This window comes from Pan paniscus, chromosome 5 (genome assembly GCF_029289425.2).
Source record: "Pan paniscus chromosome 5, NHGRI_mPanPan1-v2.0_pri, whole genome shotgun sequence".
Taxonomy (NCBI): Eukaryota; Metazoa; Chordata; class Mammalia; order Primates; family Hominidae; genus Pan; species Pan paniscus.
In genome coordinates, this window is record NC_073254.2 from 178,555,718 (window position 1) to 178,569,275 (window position 13,558).

Here is a 13,558-nt window from a genome sequence, read left to right on the forward strand (position 1 = left end):
TCTCATTGAAAGTGATTAGGCATGAAAAGAACTTGTAATGGAAGAGATTTTTTAAAATCTGATTTCATGTTGTATCACTGTTCTTCAGTAATCTGTGACATACTTGTTCCAAAACAGAGTAACTTCTTCCATCATTGCTTGACAATTAAACTGTCAGTGCTGCGTTTCCCATTTTTTCCAATCTTAATAGTGTTTTTGTCTTCCTGTGGGAACTGTAGTTGTAATTCATTAATGGTAGTGGATTTGGGGCCTGCCCTTTTTGTTCTGTTTTTCTTTAGCGTGATACTAAACTCTGATAACTTAATCAGTCCTTATTCAGGAATTATATGTATGTTCTTTCATCTGTCCTTTCTTCTCTAAAATGGAAAAATGAGTATTAATTCAAAAGACCTTTCAATGCAGAGTCATTTCCTCCCTTTTGCAAATACTCCTGTGTGTTGTACATCATGACAGGGCCTGGGGAGGTACTGTTGAGCAAAGCTGATGTGGTTCAGGTCTCAGCTTGGGCTGCTATAATAAAATACCACAACAGACATTGAGTTCTCACAATTCTGGAGGCTGGCCAGCCTCAGATCAAAGTGCCAGCCAATTTGGTTCCTGGTGGAGGCTGACTCCTGGCTTGCGTTCTCCCTGGGTCCTCACATGGCCTTTCCTCAGTGCTTGGGTGTAGCAAGAGTGCTTGCAAGCTGGGGTCTCTGATACTCTTCTTATATGGGCGCTAATCCTATTGTGGACACCCCACCCTCACGACCTTGTCTAAACTGAATCATCCCCCAAAGACCTTACCTCCAAATACCATCAACATAAATTGGGGAGGCGGGGAGCTCATAAACATTCAGTCCATAATAGTCCATCGCCTCAAAAGTTTATAGTGTAACTAGGGGTCAGACAGAAATCACACAATCCCACAGTAAAGGGATGAGAATAGTGATAAATGTGGCAATGGGTACAGCTTAGTTAAAGTTATAAGAAGTCATGTTTCATATTTATTGTTATTGAAAATTGCTCACCAAGTACATTAAACATCTGCCTCTTCCAGGACTTCAGCAGGTCCGTGACCCATGCTCCAGTGTCTTGATCCCTATGCCTGTGTCACATGAAGGCTTTGTAGACACGCTATCAGATAGTAATTTTTTTTGTTGACAGCTAAAATTTCACCTTTTTCTAAAATGAATTTCATGGTGTTCCTAGTAGTTATGTCTTTCCTGAAAACAGCATATAGTAATGAATTAATTGCTGCGTCTGGAGGCAAATTGTTTTAGCCTTTTTTAGTGTTCATTCATTAAAATATAGATCATATTTAAAGGAATATTTGATGAACAATTTATTCTAAAATAACTGAATTCTGTGAACTTTCTGCAGGCAGTCTCTTAGTCATCAGTATTTATATCCTAAAATTGCCTTTTGCTTGTCACTGACTTTAGTGCATTCATTTAGCAATAAATATTTATTGAGTGCCTGCATTGTACACAAAGCTCTGTTAGGTGCCAGGGATATAGCTATGGACTGCCTCTCCCCCAAGGAGCTTCACATTAAAATCTCAAGCAGAAAGAAGCAAAAATTGAAAAAGCCTTAACCAGCTCTCCCTTTGGGTAAATTCTAGGCTTTCTAGTCAGACAGCCGTGGCTTGATCACTTAATGCCTTTGTCAGCCTACTTGGCCTCTCTTAAGTTGCTCGTGTGTTTGTAAAATGGAGATAACTTGCATGATTGTTGCAATGAGATGCTGACGGATAGACAGATCCCATTAGACACAAAAGATGTAAAGTTTTTAATGGCAACCAACGCAGAAACTGCAGAGACCATCACACAAAGCAGAAGATAATGCAATGGGTGGAGGTCCTGCTGCCCAGGCCCCAAGATTCCTCTCAGGATGTCCCGCTGGTGGCACCACTAGTGTTGTTGGTCGGTTGGTGGCAGCAGGGGGGATGTTCAGCAGCTGTGAGGTGCTCCTTTGCTGCTGTCATGGAGGGGAGCATCCAGCCTTCCTCTATCCAGATTGTTCTTTAGCTCTGGCCATGTACCTGTCTGTATTACCCAGCATGCTCCTGAGTATGTGCTCTGAGACGGGTGAGGCCAAGGAAGGTGTCTGAGGAGCAGCCCTCAGCACACTGTGGTAGCAAAAGCCCACCTGGGCCACACCAGCAAAACTAGCGCCTAACTCATGGTTTTGACAATTAATGAGGTAGAGCTTTCAGCATAGTGTTTAGTGCAAAGTAAGTACTTAATATTTTAATACCATGACTACATCCTTAAATTAATTATAAATTAATACATTAATACTATTATTATTCTCAGTGAAGTAAAACATTCAACATTGGAAATAAAACATTGTTTCAGGAGCATCTTCTTTTCCAAATATGGTTATATAACATGCTTACATAACCCAATGTATTTTCTCTTTGGTCAAACATAAACCTAAGCTGCTGCTTCTACATTTGAGAAAATTATAACAACAAATCTCTGCTGCTTCTTCGTTTTCCAGAAAAGTAAATGAATATTTTCCTAACTCCTCCAATCAAAAATACAAAGCAAAACCCCTGCAAATAGTATAACAGTGATTTTGCTGGTATTATTTGAAAACGTTCATGCAATATAATATACTCATTCTGCTGTTAGTCACATTTCAGTATTAAAGGACTCAAATTCTTGCAGGAATAGCCAGCAGAGGTTCTACTTAACATTTTGTGTCACTGTGCTGTTGTTACTTAACTAGCTATTTTTAGTTCTAAATGTATATTGTCTTCCTAAAACAAATCGAGGCAACAAGGTGTGCCAGAAACTGGCCCTTGCTGCCACTTGGTCAGAGGTGCCCGTCTGGATTGCAGGTGCTGTTTGGCACGGCCGATGGGCAGGTGATTGTCATGGATTGCCACGGCAGGATGCTGGCCCACGTCCTCTTGCACGAGTCAGACGGTGTCCTCGGCATGTCCTGGAACTACCCGATCTTCCTGGTGGAGGACAGCAGCGAGAGCGACACGGACTCAGATGACTATGCCCCTCCCCAAGGTACTCATTGGCCCTACTTTCCTTGTCACTGACCAGAAGGACAAGGAAGGGCATCGGAGCAGAGTAGACTGATGTAGAGGAGGGAGGGTGAAGGGCCACCCCACCTACGGCACCCGGGCTTCCTGGGAAGAGTTATCAAGCTGAAATGCAAGGTAGGGCTGGCCTCATCTAGATGTGACTGTCTCCCCGCTGTTGTCCCTTTTCTCAGAATCACTGGTCGAATTGATTACACTTAATTCGCTTAGCTTTTCCTAGATATAAAGTGAGACACATGGCTCTTCCTGTGTCCCTGAGGTATTGTGGGGCTTAGCTGCTTAGTGACAATAAAGAAAGCTAAAGATGAAAAATGCTGTGCTATTATTATAACTTAATATGTGATATATCCAAATCCCCAATGTTATTAAAGCCCGCGGCTTTAGGTGCATGAGAAAAGGATTTGTTCCGCCATAATGAAGGCCAGCACCTTGGGCAGATAACTCCACATTTCTGTCTGTCCTCTTTATTTCAGGCAGAAGCTCTCCTCCTTCTCAGGTCTAAAAGACCTGCTGCCTCTCTGTATACTCCACTTGGTGTTGAATACTCTTGGTGGGGATGACTTCAAATTCCAGCCACCTTAACCTCTAGCAGGTCTCCAGAATCAGTGTACAGCACTGGCCTACTCAGTTGGCTCTTCACCAGCATCCCATCCCCTGTACCCATCTCTTTTTAAAAAATTGAGATACAATAATTGTACATATTTATGAGGTACATTGTGATATTTTGATACACATAATGTATAGTGATCAGATCATTTTAGTTAACATATTCATCATCTCAAACATTTATCATTTCTTTGTGTTGGGAACATTCAATATCCTCGTTCTAGGTATTTGAAACTATATAATATGATAATATGTTATTGTTAACATGTCATCCTCCATGGTATGGAACACTAGAATTTAGCCTTCCTGCCTAGCTGTAACCACCTCGTTTTGGGGAATGGGACTGGCTTCTTGATTAGAAGTGGTCACACTGCCGCAGGCTTCTATCCTTAGCCTGGCACAGCTGTGCTTACACTGCTGTGTGCCCTTCATAGTCAAAGGGCACAGTGGGTGCTTTCTAACCTTTCCTGCCATTGTGGGGCATGTCGTCCTGTGAAGGGCTGTTCCAGGGGAAATTAGAGAAATTGTCTGCCTCCGTTAGAACCTGCAATATTCTCGTGTTGTCTTCTCTTTCCTGTCACAGTGTGTTATGCTTCCCAGCAGCAAACACGTATGTATGTACACACATACTCATTCATTTATTCATTTTAGGCATTCACACATGAAAAACAATTGAAATTAATGGTAGTGTTTTAGGACCAGTGGCTTGGGGGCTTTTTATGGGTATTCCTAGCACCCATAAAGCAATTTAGGAATTAACCATCCCCTTTCCTAATAGGATACCAGCCTTGACAGAAGTGTTGGTCATATTTCTACAGCCTCATAATAGTAAAGTCAGTGTCTTCATCACATGGACTCAGCATACTCTTAGAACTCCTCTTTAGTGGGTCAAATCTAGATTTACTTACCCCCATTTTATTATTGGAAAAAAAAAAAGAAAACAAGGGACTGGGCACAGTGGCTCAGGCCTGTAATCCCAGCACTTTGGGAGGCCGAGGCGGGTGGATCATGAGGTCAGGAGATCGAGACCATCCTGGCTAACACACTGAAATCCCATCTCTACTAAAAATACAAAAAAAAAAAAAAAAATTAGCCAAGCATGGTGGTGGGCACCTGTAATCCCAGCTACTCCGGAGGCTGAGGCAGGAGAATGGCTTGAACCTGGGAGGCGGAGCCTGCAGTGAGCCAAGATCGCGCCACTGCATTCCAGCCTGGGCGACAGAGCAAGTCTCCATTTCAAAAAAAAAAGAAAAAAGAAAAAACAGAAAAAAGAAAAGAAAAGAAAAAAAAAAACAGGACTCAGAGACCAAGTTTATAAAGCAAGTCCAGGGTAAATCCAAGAACAGAATTCAGTCCCTGGTTGCTCCTCCAGGCAGTTGCCCTTCTCAGAAGCAGTGGGGCAGTTTAGAGGATGACAGGTGTTCACCTTTCACGTGCAACAGGGTTCTTCTTAGTGGCCTAGGGAATTTGAGTGTGGAGGTCGGTATAGTGCAGTGTCATGATGTAAAGCAAAGCAATAACTGGGCTTCCTCTGCAGACAAGTGGCAGGTAGGCCCACCTCGATGGCTGCTAAGATGAGCCCAGTGGGGCTGTGAAGCCTACAGGAGCCTTCTGAAAACGTTGATCTATCTAGGAAGGGCTTACTTTTGCTTTTTCAAACACCCTGTGAAAGACCAAGTCCATGGTCCATCATGGCCCCTTCCTTAATGTCTGCATGAGGCTCCAGAGCAGGGTTTTCCTTATGCCGGCTGTGCTCCGCAGGTGCAGCAAGCCTCTATGAGTCACATTTAGCCCAACCTTCTCTCCAAATCTGGGCTGGCCTCTGTGGCTGCTTATTTCCTGTAACATTCAACGAAAGAGGATTTAGAAAGAGGATTTGGAACTTGAAAAGCAACTTTTTTCTCTCTTAGACCAGAATTAAGAAAATGTTTTTATCCCTCCTCCTACCATCCTTGGATGTTATATGACATTAAAATAATTTATGTCTATATATCATTAGAACCATGTAACACATTAACATCAAGTTAGTAAACTTTCACACATATTCTCACCACTCACCAATTGCCCCCAGGGCTGTGTCCCTAGTGTCCTGCTTTTTACTCACGAATTCTGTTAGTGCCCACTGATGGCCCTTGTGTAGTTCCTGAATGATATAGAATGCTTCATTCAGGTAGCATCCCAATCCAGAGTAGGATCTGCATTGTCAGGCAATTTCTAAGGCACCATGCAAGATTGCAGCTTTGGGAACCTGGATTTGGGTGGTGTGCTTCCCTCCTTTTCACTTGGCACTTGTGTTCCTGCAGATGGTCCGGCAGCATATCCCATCCCAGTGCAGAACATCAAGCCTCTGCTCACCGTCAGCTTCACCTCGGGAGACATCAGCTTAATGAACAACTACGATGACTTGTCTCCCACGGTCATCCGCTCAGGGCTGAAAGGTACAGAATGCTGCACACACCCCAAACCTGCAGACCGGGCCTGTGTGTGCTTGCCTCAAGGCTGGTCTTGTACACCCTGTGCTTACTGATTCCTGTCCTCTGTGGTGACCCCTTCTGGGCTTCATGGAGTCTGTTAACTAAAGCCACTCCCTCTTCACTCCTTTGCTTATCTGACAAGTCCATACCTAGTCTTATCTCAAAGGGAGATTCCTGACATTCAGTCTTTGTCTTAGCCTGCTCTTTTCCTCACTATGACAAGAATGATCCTCTCTCAGGTGTACAGGTATGTTTGCATCTGGCTTACGCATGTCTGCACAATAAACGGACTGCAGCACCTGCCATCCCTAAGGCAGCAGATGGTGCACAAGACATCATTTACACAGAAGCCCCTGTAATTTTAAGAATCTGGCAGGCTTATTAAGGAACTGATCATCATTGTGCGATCATCATTGTGCGATAAAGTTACCTTGAAAGACTTGTGGAGGTTCTGCAATTACTAGACTGAGGCATTGATGTGAAGGGCAGCAGTCAAGTGCTGATACCTTCCTGATAGATATTATGAGTGTTGTTATCTCAAAAGAAAATCAGTGGACATAGGCATTTGGAGTGTTGTGAATTTTGCAGTTCAAGAGTACTGTTGATGTTGTTGACCCCATTGATGTGAGTTCTATGGAAAAACAATCTGTCTCTTCAGGGTTGAATGGTACAAGGTAAAAAGGTTTTAAAATTCAATACCTGGGCTGCCTCTGACCCTTGATGTTTAAGGGACCTCTTGTAATCTGAATGAGGATATAGGAGACAAGCCAGGAACTTTGGTGTAACTCGCTGCTGTCATTCAAAACTGGCCATTGGTCTAGGGAGTCATTACCGTGTGCTACTGCTGCTTGCCTGAATTATTCAGCAATCACAGGGATGTAAAGAATCAAGTCTAGGCTGGGCGCGGTGGCTCATGCCTGTAATCCTGGCACTTTGGGAGGCCAAGGCAGGTGGATCACAAGGTCAGCAGTTCGAGACCAGCCTGGCAAACATGGTGAAACCCCATCTCTACTAAAAATACAAAAATTAGCTAAACACAAAAAATTAGCCGGGCGTGGTGGCGGGCGCCTGTAGTCCCAGCTACTCGGGAGGCTGAGGCAGGAGAATGGCATGAACCCGGGAGGCAGAGCTTGCAGTAAGCCGAGATCACGCCACTGCACTCCAGCCTGGGTGACAGAGCGAGACTCTGTCTCACAAAAAAAAAAAAGCCGGGCACGGTAGTTCACGCCTGTAATCCCAGCACTTTGGGAGGCCGAGGCAGGCAGATCACGAGGTCAGGAGTTCAAGACCAGCCTGGCCAACATCCTGAAACCCCGTCTGTATTAAAAATACACAAATTAGCTGGGCGTGGTGGCAGGTGCCTGTAATCCCAGCTACTCGGGAGGCTGAGGCAGGAGAATTGCTTGAACCTGGGAGGCGGAGGTTACAGTGAGCTGAGATCAAGCCACTGCACTCTAGCCTGGATGACAGAGCAAGACCCTGTCTCGGAGGAAAAAAAAAAAAAAAAGCCAGGTGTGGTGGCGTGTGCCTATAGTCCCAGCTACTTGGGAGGCTGAGGCAGGAGAATCGCTTGAACCTGGGAGGCGGAGGTTGCAGTGAGCCAAGACCGCACCACTGCATTCCGGCCTGGGCAACAGAGGGAGACTCCGTCTCAAAAAAAAAAAGAATCAAGTCTATGTACTTAACTGTTGGTTGGCAAGAATCATACCTGCCTCTGCACCCCCCCAAGTAATTACTCTATTTTTAAACTATAGAATATTTTTAGAAACATATTACATACCCTCTTTTGGGCATCCCAATCTACTGTCTCAGGACTGTAATTATAAGGAATTACTTAGGCTGTAAACTCCTGAGGGACATGAATGACGTTGAAGTCCTTTTTATCACACATAGGCCCTGGTAGGAGTTGAGTACATATTTTTTGTGGTGATGATGAACTTAAATTCCTGTGCTTGTCTGTAAATTTTTTTCTGAATGTTCTGTCTTTCATGGAGCTAAAACACAAGGATGATCAACATTAATTCCTAATGTATTTATAATCCATGCTTAACTTTTTTCTTCAAAATTCTATTTTTAAACCTTTAAACCAAATTTATTAATTTTTTGAGAACCTTCCTCTAGTTCTGGAATCCAGAACTTGGTTTCTCTACCAAATATCTGGTGAAGGCTGAACATAATATAATTACCACTCAGTTCCTTTTTATTCTTTACAGGGGGAATTTTTCCAATTTTTTACCACCCTGCTTATGGAAACTTTATTTTTTATGCCTTGAATATGCCCAAGGTATTGGAGCAACATTTCTCTTTTTTTTTTTTTTTGAGATGGAGTTTTGCTCTTGTTGCCCAGGCTGGAGTGCAGTGGCACGATCTTGGCTCACTGAGTCTTCTGCCTCCCAGTTTCAAGTGATTCTCCTGTCTCAGCCTCCCGAGTAGCTGGGATTACAGGCGCATGCCACCACGCCTGGCTAATTTTGGTATTTTTAGTAGAGATGGGGTTTCATCGTATTGGTCAGGCTGGTCTCGAACTTCTGACCTCAGGTGATCCACCCGCCTGGGCCTCCCAAAGTGCTGGGATTACAGGCGTGAGCCACCATGCCCATCCTGGAGCAGCATTTCTAATGTTTTGCAACCATATGTGCAATATAGGTAGAAGCACATGTTAGGTAAGTTGGGGAGGTGACCCAAAGTAGCCCTCCCAAATGTGAAATTTTTTTTCTTGAGTTTTCTTCTAAAAATACAGGCAAATTTAACATTTTAATTATTACCTAACTAGATATCTAAATCTAACCTAAAAATGTTTTCAGTTATTTACAGGATGCTTTCAGCAGGGTATGGTGGCTCAGCGCCTGTAATCCCAGCACTTTGGGAGGCTGAGGCAGATGAATCACCTGAGGTCAGGAGTTCGAGACCAGCCTGGCCAACATGGCCAAACCTTGTCTCTACTGAAAATACAAAAATTAGCCAGGCGTGGTGGTGCATGCCTGTAATCCCAGCTACTTGGGAGGCTGAGGCAGGAGAATCACTTGAACCCAGGAGGCAGAGGTTGCAATGAGCTGAGATTGCACCATTGCACTCTAGCCTGGGTAACAGAGCAAGACTCCGTCTCAAAAAAAAAAAAAAAAATTATTTGCAGGATGCTTTTGTTCTGTGTCTTCCTAGTTTCAGAAAGTTAGATTAAATCGAAATGAGCTGGTGCCATCAAGTAGGTTCTGTAAGGACAGAGAAAAAGCTTCCCTTCTGTCCTCTCTGAAGGTTCCCTGAGATGACTGACAGTAGACAGATTAACAGGAGAAAAGGCATAGAAATGTATTAATGTGAATAAGCATAGGACCCACATAAAATAAGAGACTCAAAGAAAGGCCACATGGTTGAAGTTTTTATACCCTTTCTGTGGGAAGGAGGGAAATGGGGAGGTGGGTAGGCAATCATGATTAGTAGTAAGTGATTTCTAGGGGAAATGAATGGACCCAGGAGGTAGACGTTACCTTGTTAATAATTCTTAGGAACTGAACGGGACTTGTAAGTTATGGGAAGGTGAGGGGTAGAACTCTTCCTGTGACCAAAGGTTTCGACAACTTTTATTCTCTCCTCTGGTGGTTAAGTCTTTCCTGGGTATTTGGGGAAAGCAGGAGATCAGAAAGTCCTTGGCTCTGAAGCAGCTTCTAAGGCATGCTTGTCCAGCTTGCAGCCTGTGGGTCACATGCAGCCCAGGACAGCTTTGAATGTGGCCCAACACAAATTTGTAAACTTTCTGAAAACATTATGAGATTTTTTGTTTGTTTGTTTAAGCTCATCAGCTCTTGTTAGTATTCATGTATTTATGTGGCCCAAGACAATTCTTCTTCTTCCAGTGTGGCCCAAGGAAGCCAAAAGATTGGACACCTCTGTTCTAAGGCCTTCCAGTTGCCTTTAATTCAAAATGCTCAGGCCGGGCACGATGGCTCACGCCTGTAATCCCAGCACTTTGGGAGGCTGAGGTGGTTGTATCACAAGGTCAGGAGTTCGAGACTAGCCTGGCCAACATGGTGAAACCCCATCTCTACTAAAAAACAACAAAAATTAGCCAGGCATGGTGGCGTGTGCCTGTAATCCCAGATACTTGGGAGGCCGAGGTGGGAGAATTGCTTGAACCTGGGAGGTGGAGGTTACAGTGAGCTGAGATCACGCCACTGCACTCCAGCCTGGGCGACAGAGCAAGACTCCATCTCAAAAAAAAAAAAAAAAAAAAAAAATGCCAGTGTACCAAAACACCATACTCGGGATCTCGTTCTCTGTGCCCCGACAGTGCTACATGTAGGCAATTTACCTGTTCTCTCTTGGGATCAGAATGTTTTAAGGACTTAGCCTTTACATGTGGTATGAAGAGCAGTCATTTTTGTTTTGTAACTTATTTTTTTATCCACTATCTTACGGGCTATGTTGGTAAATACTGGGATGAGACAACCAGAATACTGTTGGAGACGGCACATGGCAATGTTTTTAGCCTGGGGTCATCTGTTCTATTACAGACAGGTCAGCCACTTGTCTCATAGAGGAAATTAAAAAGGTCTCCGATCCACTTGGTTTTTCTCTATTACTGTCTCAGAGGAACATCACTAAAGAACTTTGGCAGCGAAGGAAGGTAACTCGCACTATTGTTTTAGTGTATCACCAGCACTGGAATTTACGACCTGTGCAAAAGAACCTAGAATTCCACATAGCTCTTGGTCCCTGCCCAGGCCTCTTCTGCATCAGCCAGCACACTTCATTTTCACTGCAGATGTGTCTGTGGGCTCAAAGGCCGGGTTCTGGGGAGGGTTAGACACTGATTTTGCTTGGCCGTGGTTTGCTGAGGAAGTTCTGCCTTCTTCAGATTCTCTTCCTTCAGAACAGGGACTTCTCTTCATCACGCAATAAGCAGGGAATTGATTCACTTTGCTTGGGGTTTTTACCCATTGTTATGACTTCTACTCTTTTCCTGAGTAGAAATAATTCAATCAGGAGTTCAGGAATTTTCTGCCCAAGCCAGTTCATCCCTCAGTGGCAAAGCAGACTCCCAGAGGCACTCATTTCCTCCCACACTTGCCTTGAAATTAAAAGCTCCAACCCCTGAGCTTTGTTTGTGTTTTTTGTTTTGCAGAATTTTCTCTTTTTGTCATTTAATTAAGCACACTGAAAAAATGAGGAGGGAATTTTTGAGGCAGGTGGTTTCAGTCATTGATGCCATCTGCTCCTGCGGGCAGACCTGATAAGATTTGCCCACGTCGTCCTCATTGAGTACGTGCCCCTTTTTTTCAGTCCTTGCAGTGAAACATACTTCTTAAAGGAAAAAAAAAATGTACCTGTTATTTTATCATCACACACTTTGCTAATTAATTAGTTGCTCTTTCCTCCACCCCCCACTGCTCCACATGCACGTGTGTATGCACATACACAACATGCATGTCTAATGACTAATAAAGAGGTGAATCATGCACATGGTAATCTAAGGGACAAAGAACTGGATAACTTCAGACTCCAAACAGTAGCTGCAATATATATGGTGCTTGATAAGCACTCCTTTCTTTTTCTGTTAAAATTTAGCTGCCTCTTTTTGATCCAGTAATACCACACAAAGGGCTTCTTGTTAATACAAAAGAACTAAATTTTCACTGACTTCATATAACCTTCCAGACTTTTACCAAAAAGGATCCATAAGATTTTCTGGCTAAAAGAGAATAGTGTAGGTGTGCTGAATTTTTTTGTGTAAAACATGTCAGAGACCGAAAACCCACACCCCCCAAAATCATTGAGAAGAAACATAGATGCTTCCAGAGTACGGACCTCTTGTGTGCTCTAGAACTCCCCATTGCCTGTGAGGGTGAGATTAGAGACTCTGGGCCACGAGCTTTAGGAAAAGGGAAAAGAGGCCTACTGAGTAGAGCATTAGTTTGTTCCTTTTAGGTTGTATTCTGAAACAAATTTAAAAATAGGAGATTCAAACAAAATTATTACTCAAGTCTTGGGCAAAGATACTGGGGATTATTTTTTAAATAAGACAGACATCGTTTACAAAAAGTTTCTGAAACAAAAAAGTTCTGTCCTGACTATATCTAGGCTTCTGTATCCTTCTCTTCTTTATCATAATGACATGTAGAAATTGAATGAGTATTTTCTTTTACTTTGATTTTCCCACTAATTTCTGAAAATTTTAAACTCTTGCCCTAGGAATTCCACTCCTGCAGAAAACTCACATACTCCTGGCTGACACTGAACAATTCAGGGTTATTCTTTCGTAGTCCCACTGCTGAATTCTTCATGCTAGTACTTTATGAGATAGCCTGTGTCCCTGGTCGCGGCTGTGCCTGTCATGTGGCTCAGGACTGCTTTATGCTAAATCATCAGAGGCGCTCACATACGTTGCTATATCGCTTGATGCATGTAGCTCCATAATCGTTGGAACAAGAAATGGCATTATTTATATGGAATTTAATCTTTTTGGAAAGAGTGATTCGCCTTTGCAGATGACAGTCATCTCATTATAACTTTGCACCTGCATTAGAAGAAGTCCTGGCCGGGCGCGGTGGCTCACGCCTGTAATCTCAGCACTTTGGGAGGCCGAGGCGGGTGGATCACCTGAGGTCGGGAAGTTGAAACCAGCCTGACCAACATGGAGAAACCCCGTCTCTACTGAAAATACAAAATTAGCCGGGCATGGTGGCGCATGCCTGTAATCCCAGCTACTCAGGAGGCTGAGGCAGGAGAATCACTTGAACCCAGGAGGCGGAGGTTGCAGTGAGCCGAGATCGCGCCATTGTACTCCAGCCTGGGCAACAAGAGTGAAACTCTGTCTCAAAAAAAAAAAAAAAGAAGTCCCTGAGAGTTTGCTTGTAAACATTTGGATTCATTCTTGCCTCAGATAGATAGCCCATCTCGTAGACAGAGCCTGGGAGTGCCCCAGGTTGCTTGCTGAGTCCCTGAGCAGTTTCCGAAGGCATCATAGGTCAGCTCTGCAGGGGCAACAACCCACTTTTCTGTTGGGGAAAGCCACCTTGCAATACAATTCAAAAAAATATTATTTTAAAAATAAATACAAGAATGGTGCAGTTCAGGTGAGGAGCTGTGGAAATTTCATGTCGTCATCTTTATTTCTACAATATTACAATGATGCTTCTGTCCTAAGAAGCTTGAGACACCGTCATCTTTGTTACTACTTTGTTTATGTTAGTGCCTCGCCTTTTGGTTTCCTTGTGTGCCCAAAGCTGCTCTCCAGAGAACGTCATCTCAGTTTCCTGATCACAAGCAGGCTTTTCCCTGAGTTAGATCCAGGCATTGAATGCCCAGAGCACATTTAGTATGTGCACGAATCCTCTAGCTTCCCCTCGCATTTGTAAAAGAATCTGATTCACCAGGATGTTTTTGGTTCTTTTATGTAATTTTTCATTTCCTGATTGTGGCAGGTTTTTTTCCATTTTCT

General features: G+C 43.5%; 1 protein-coding gene across 6 annotated transcripts in view; it reads left to right on the top strand.

Annotated features, from left to right (window-relative positions):
- TULP4 (TUB like protein 4) overlaps positions 1–13,558 on the top strand; it is a 272,370-nt gene that overhangs the window by 207,169 nt on the left and 51,643 nt on the right. For all 6 annotated transcript variants that reach the window (XM_034963152.3, XM_055114281.2, XM_034963151.3 and 3 more), the window contains 2 exons: positions 2,828–3,008; positions 5,953–6,087. In XM_034963152.3, the coding sequence (XP_034819043.2) occupies positions 2,828–3,008; positions 5,953–6,087 (316 nt within the window). The remainder of the gene's footprint in view (positions 1–2,827; positions 3,009–5,952; positions 6,088–13,558) is intronic.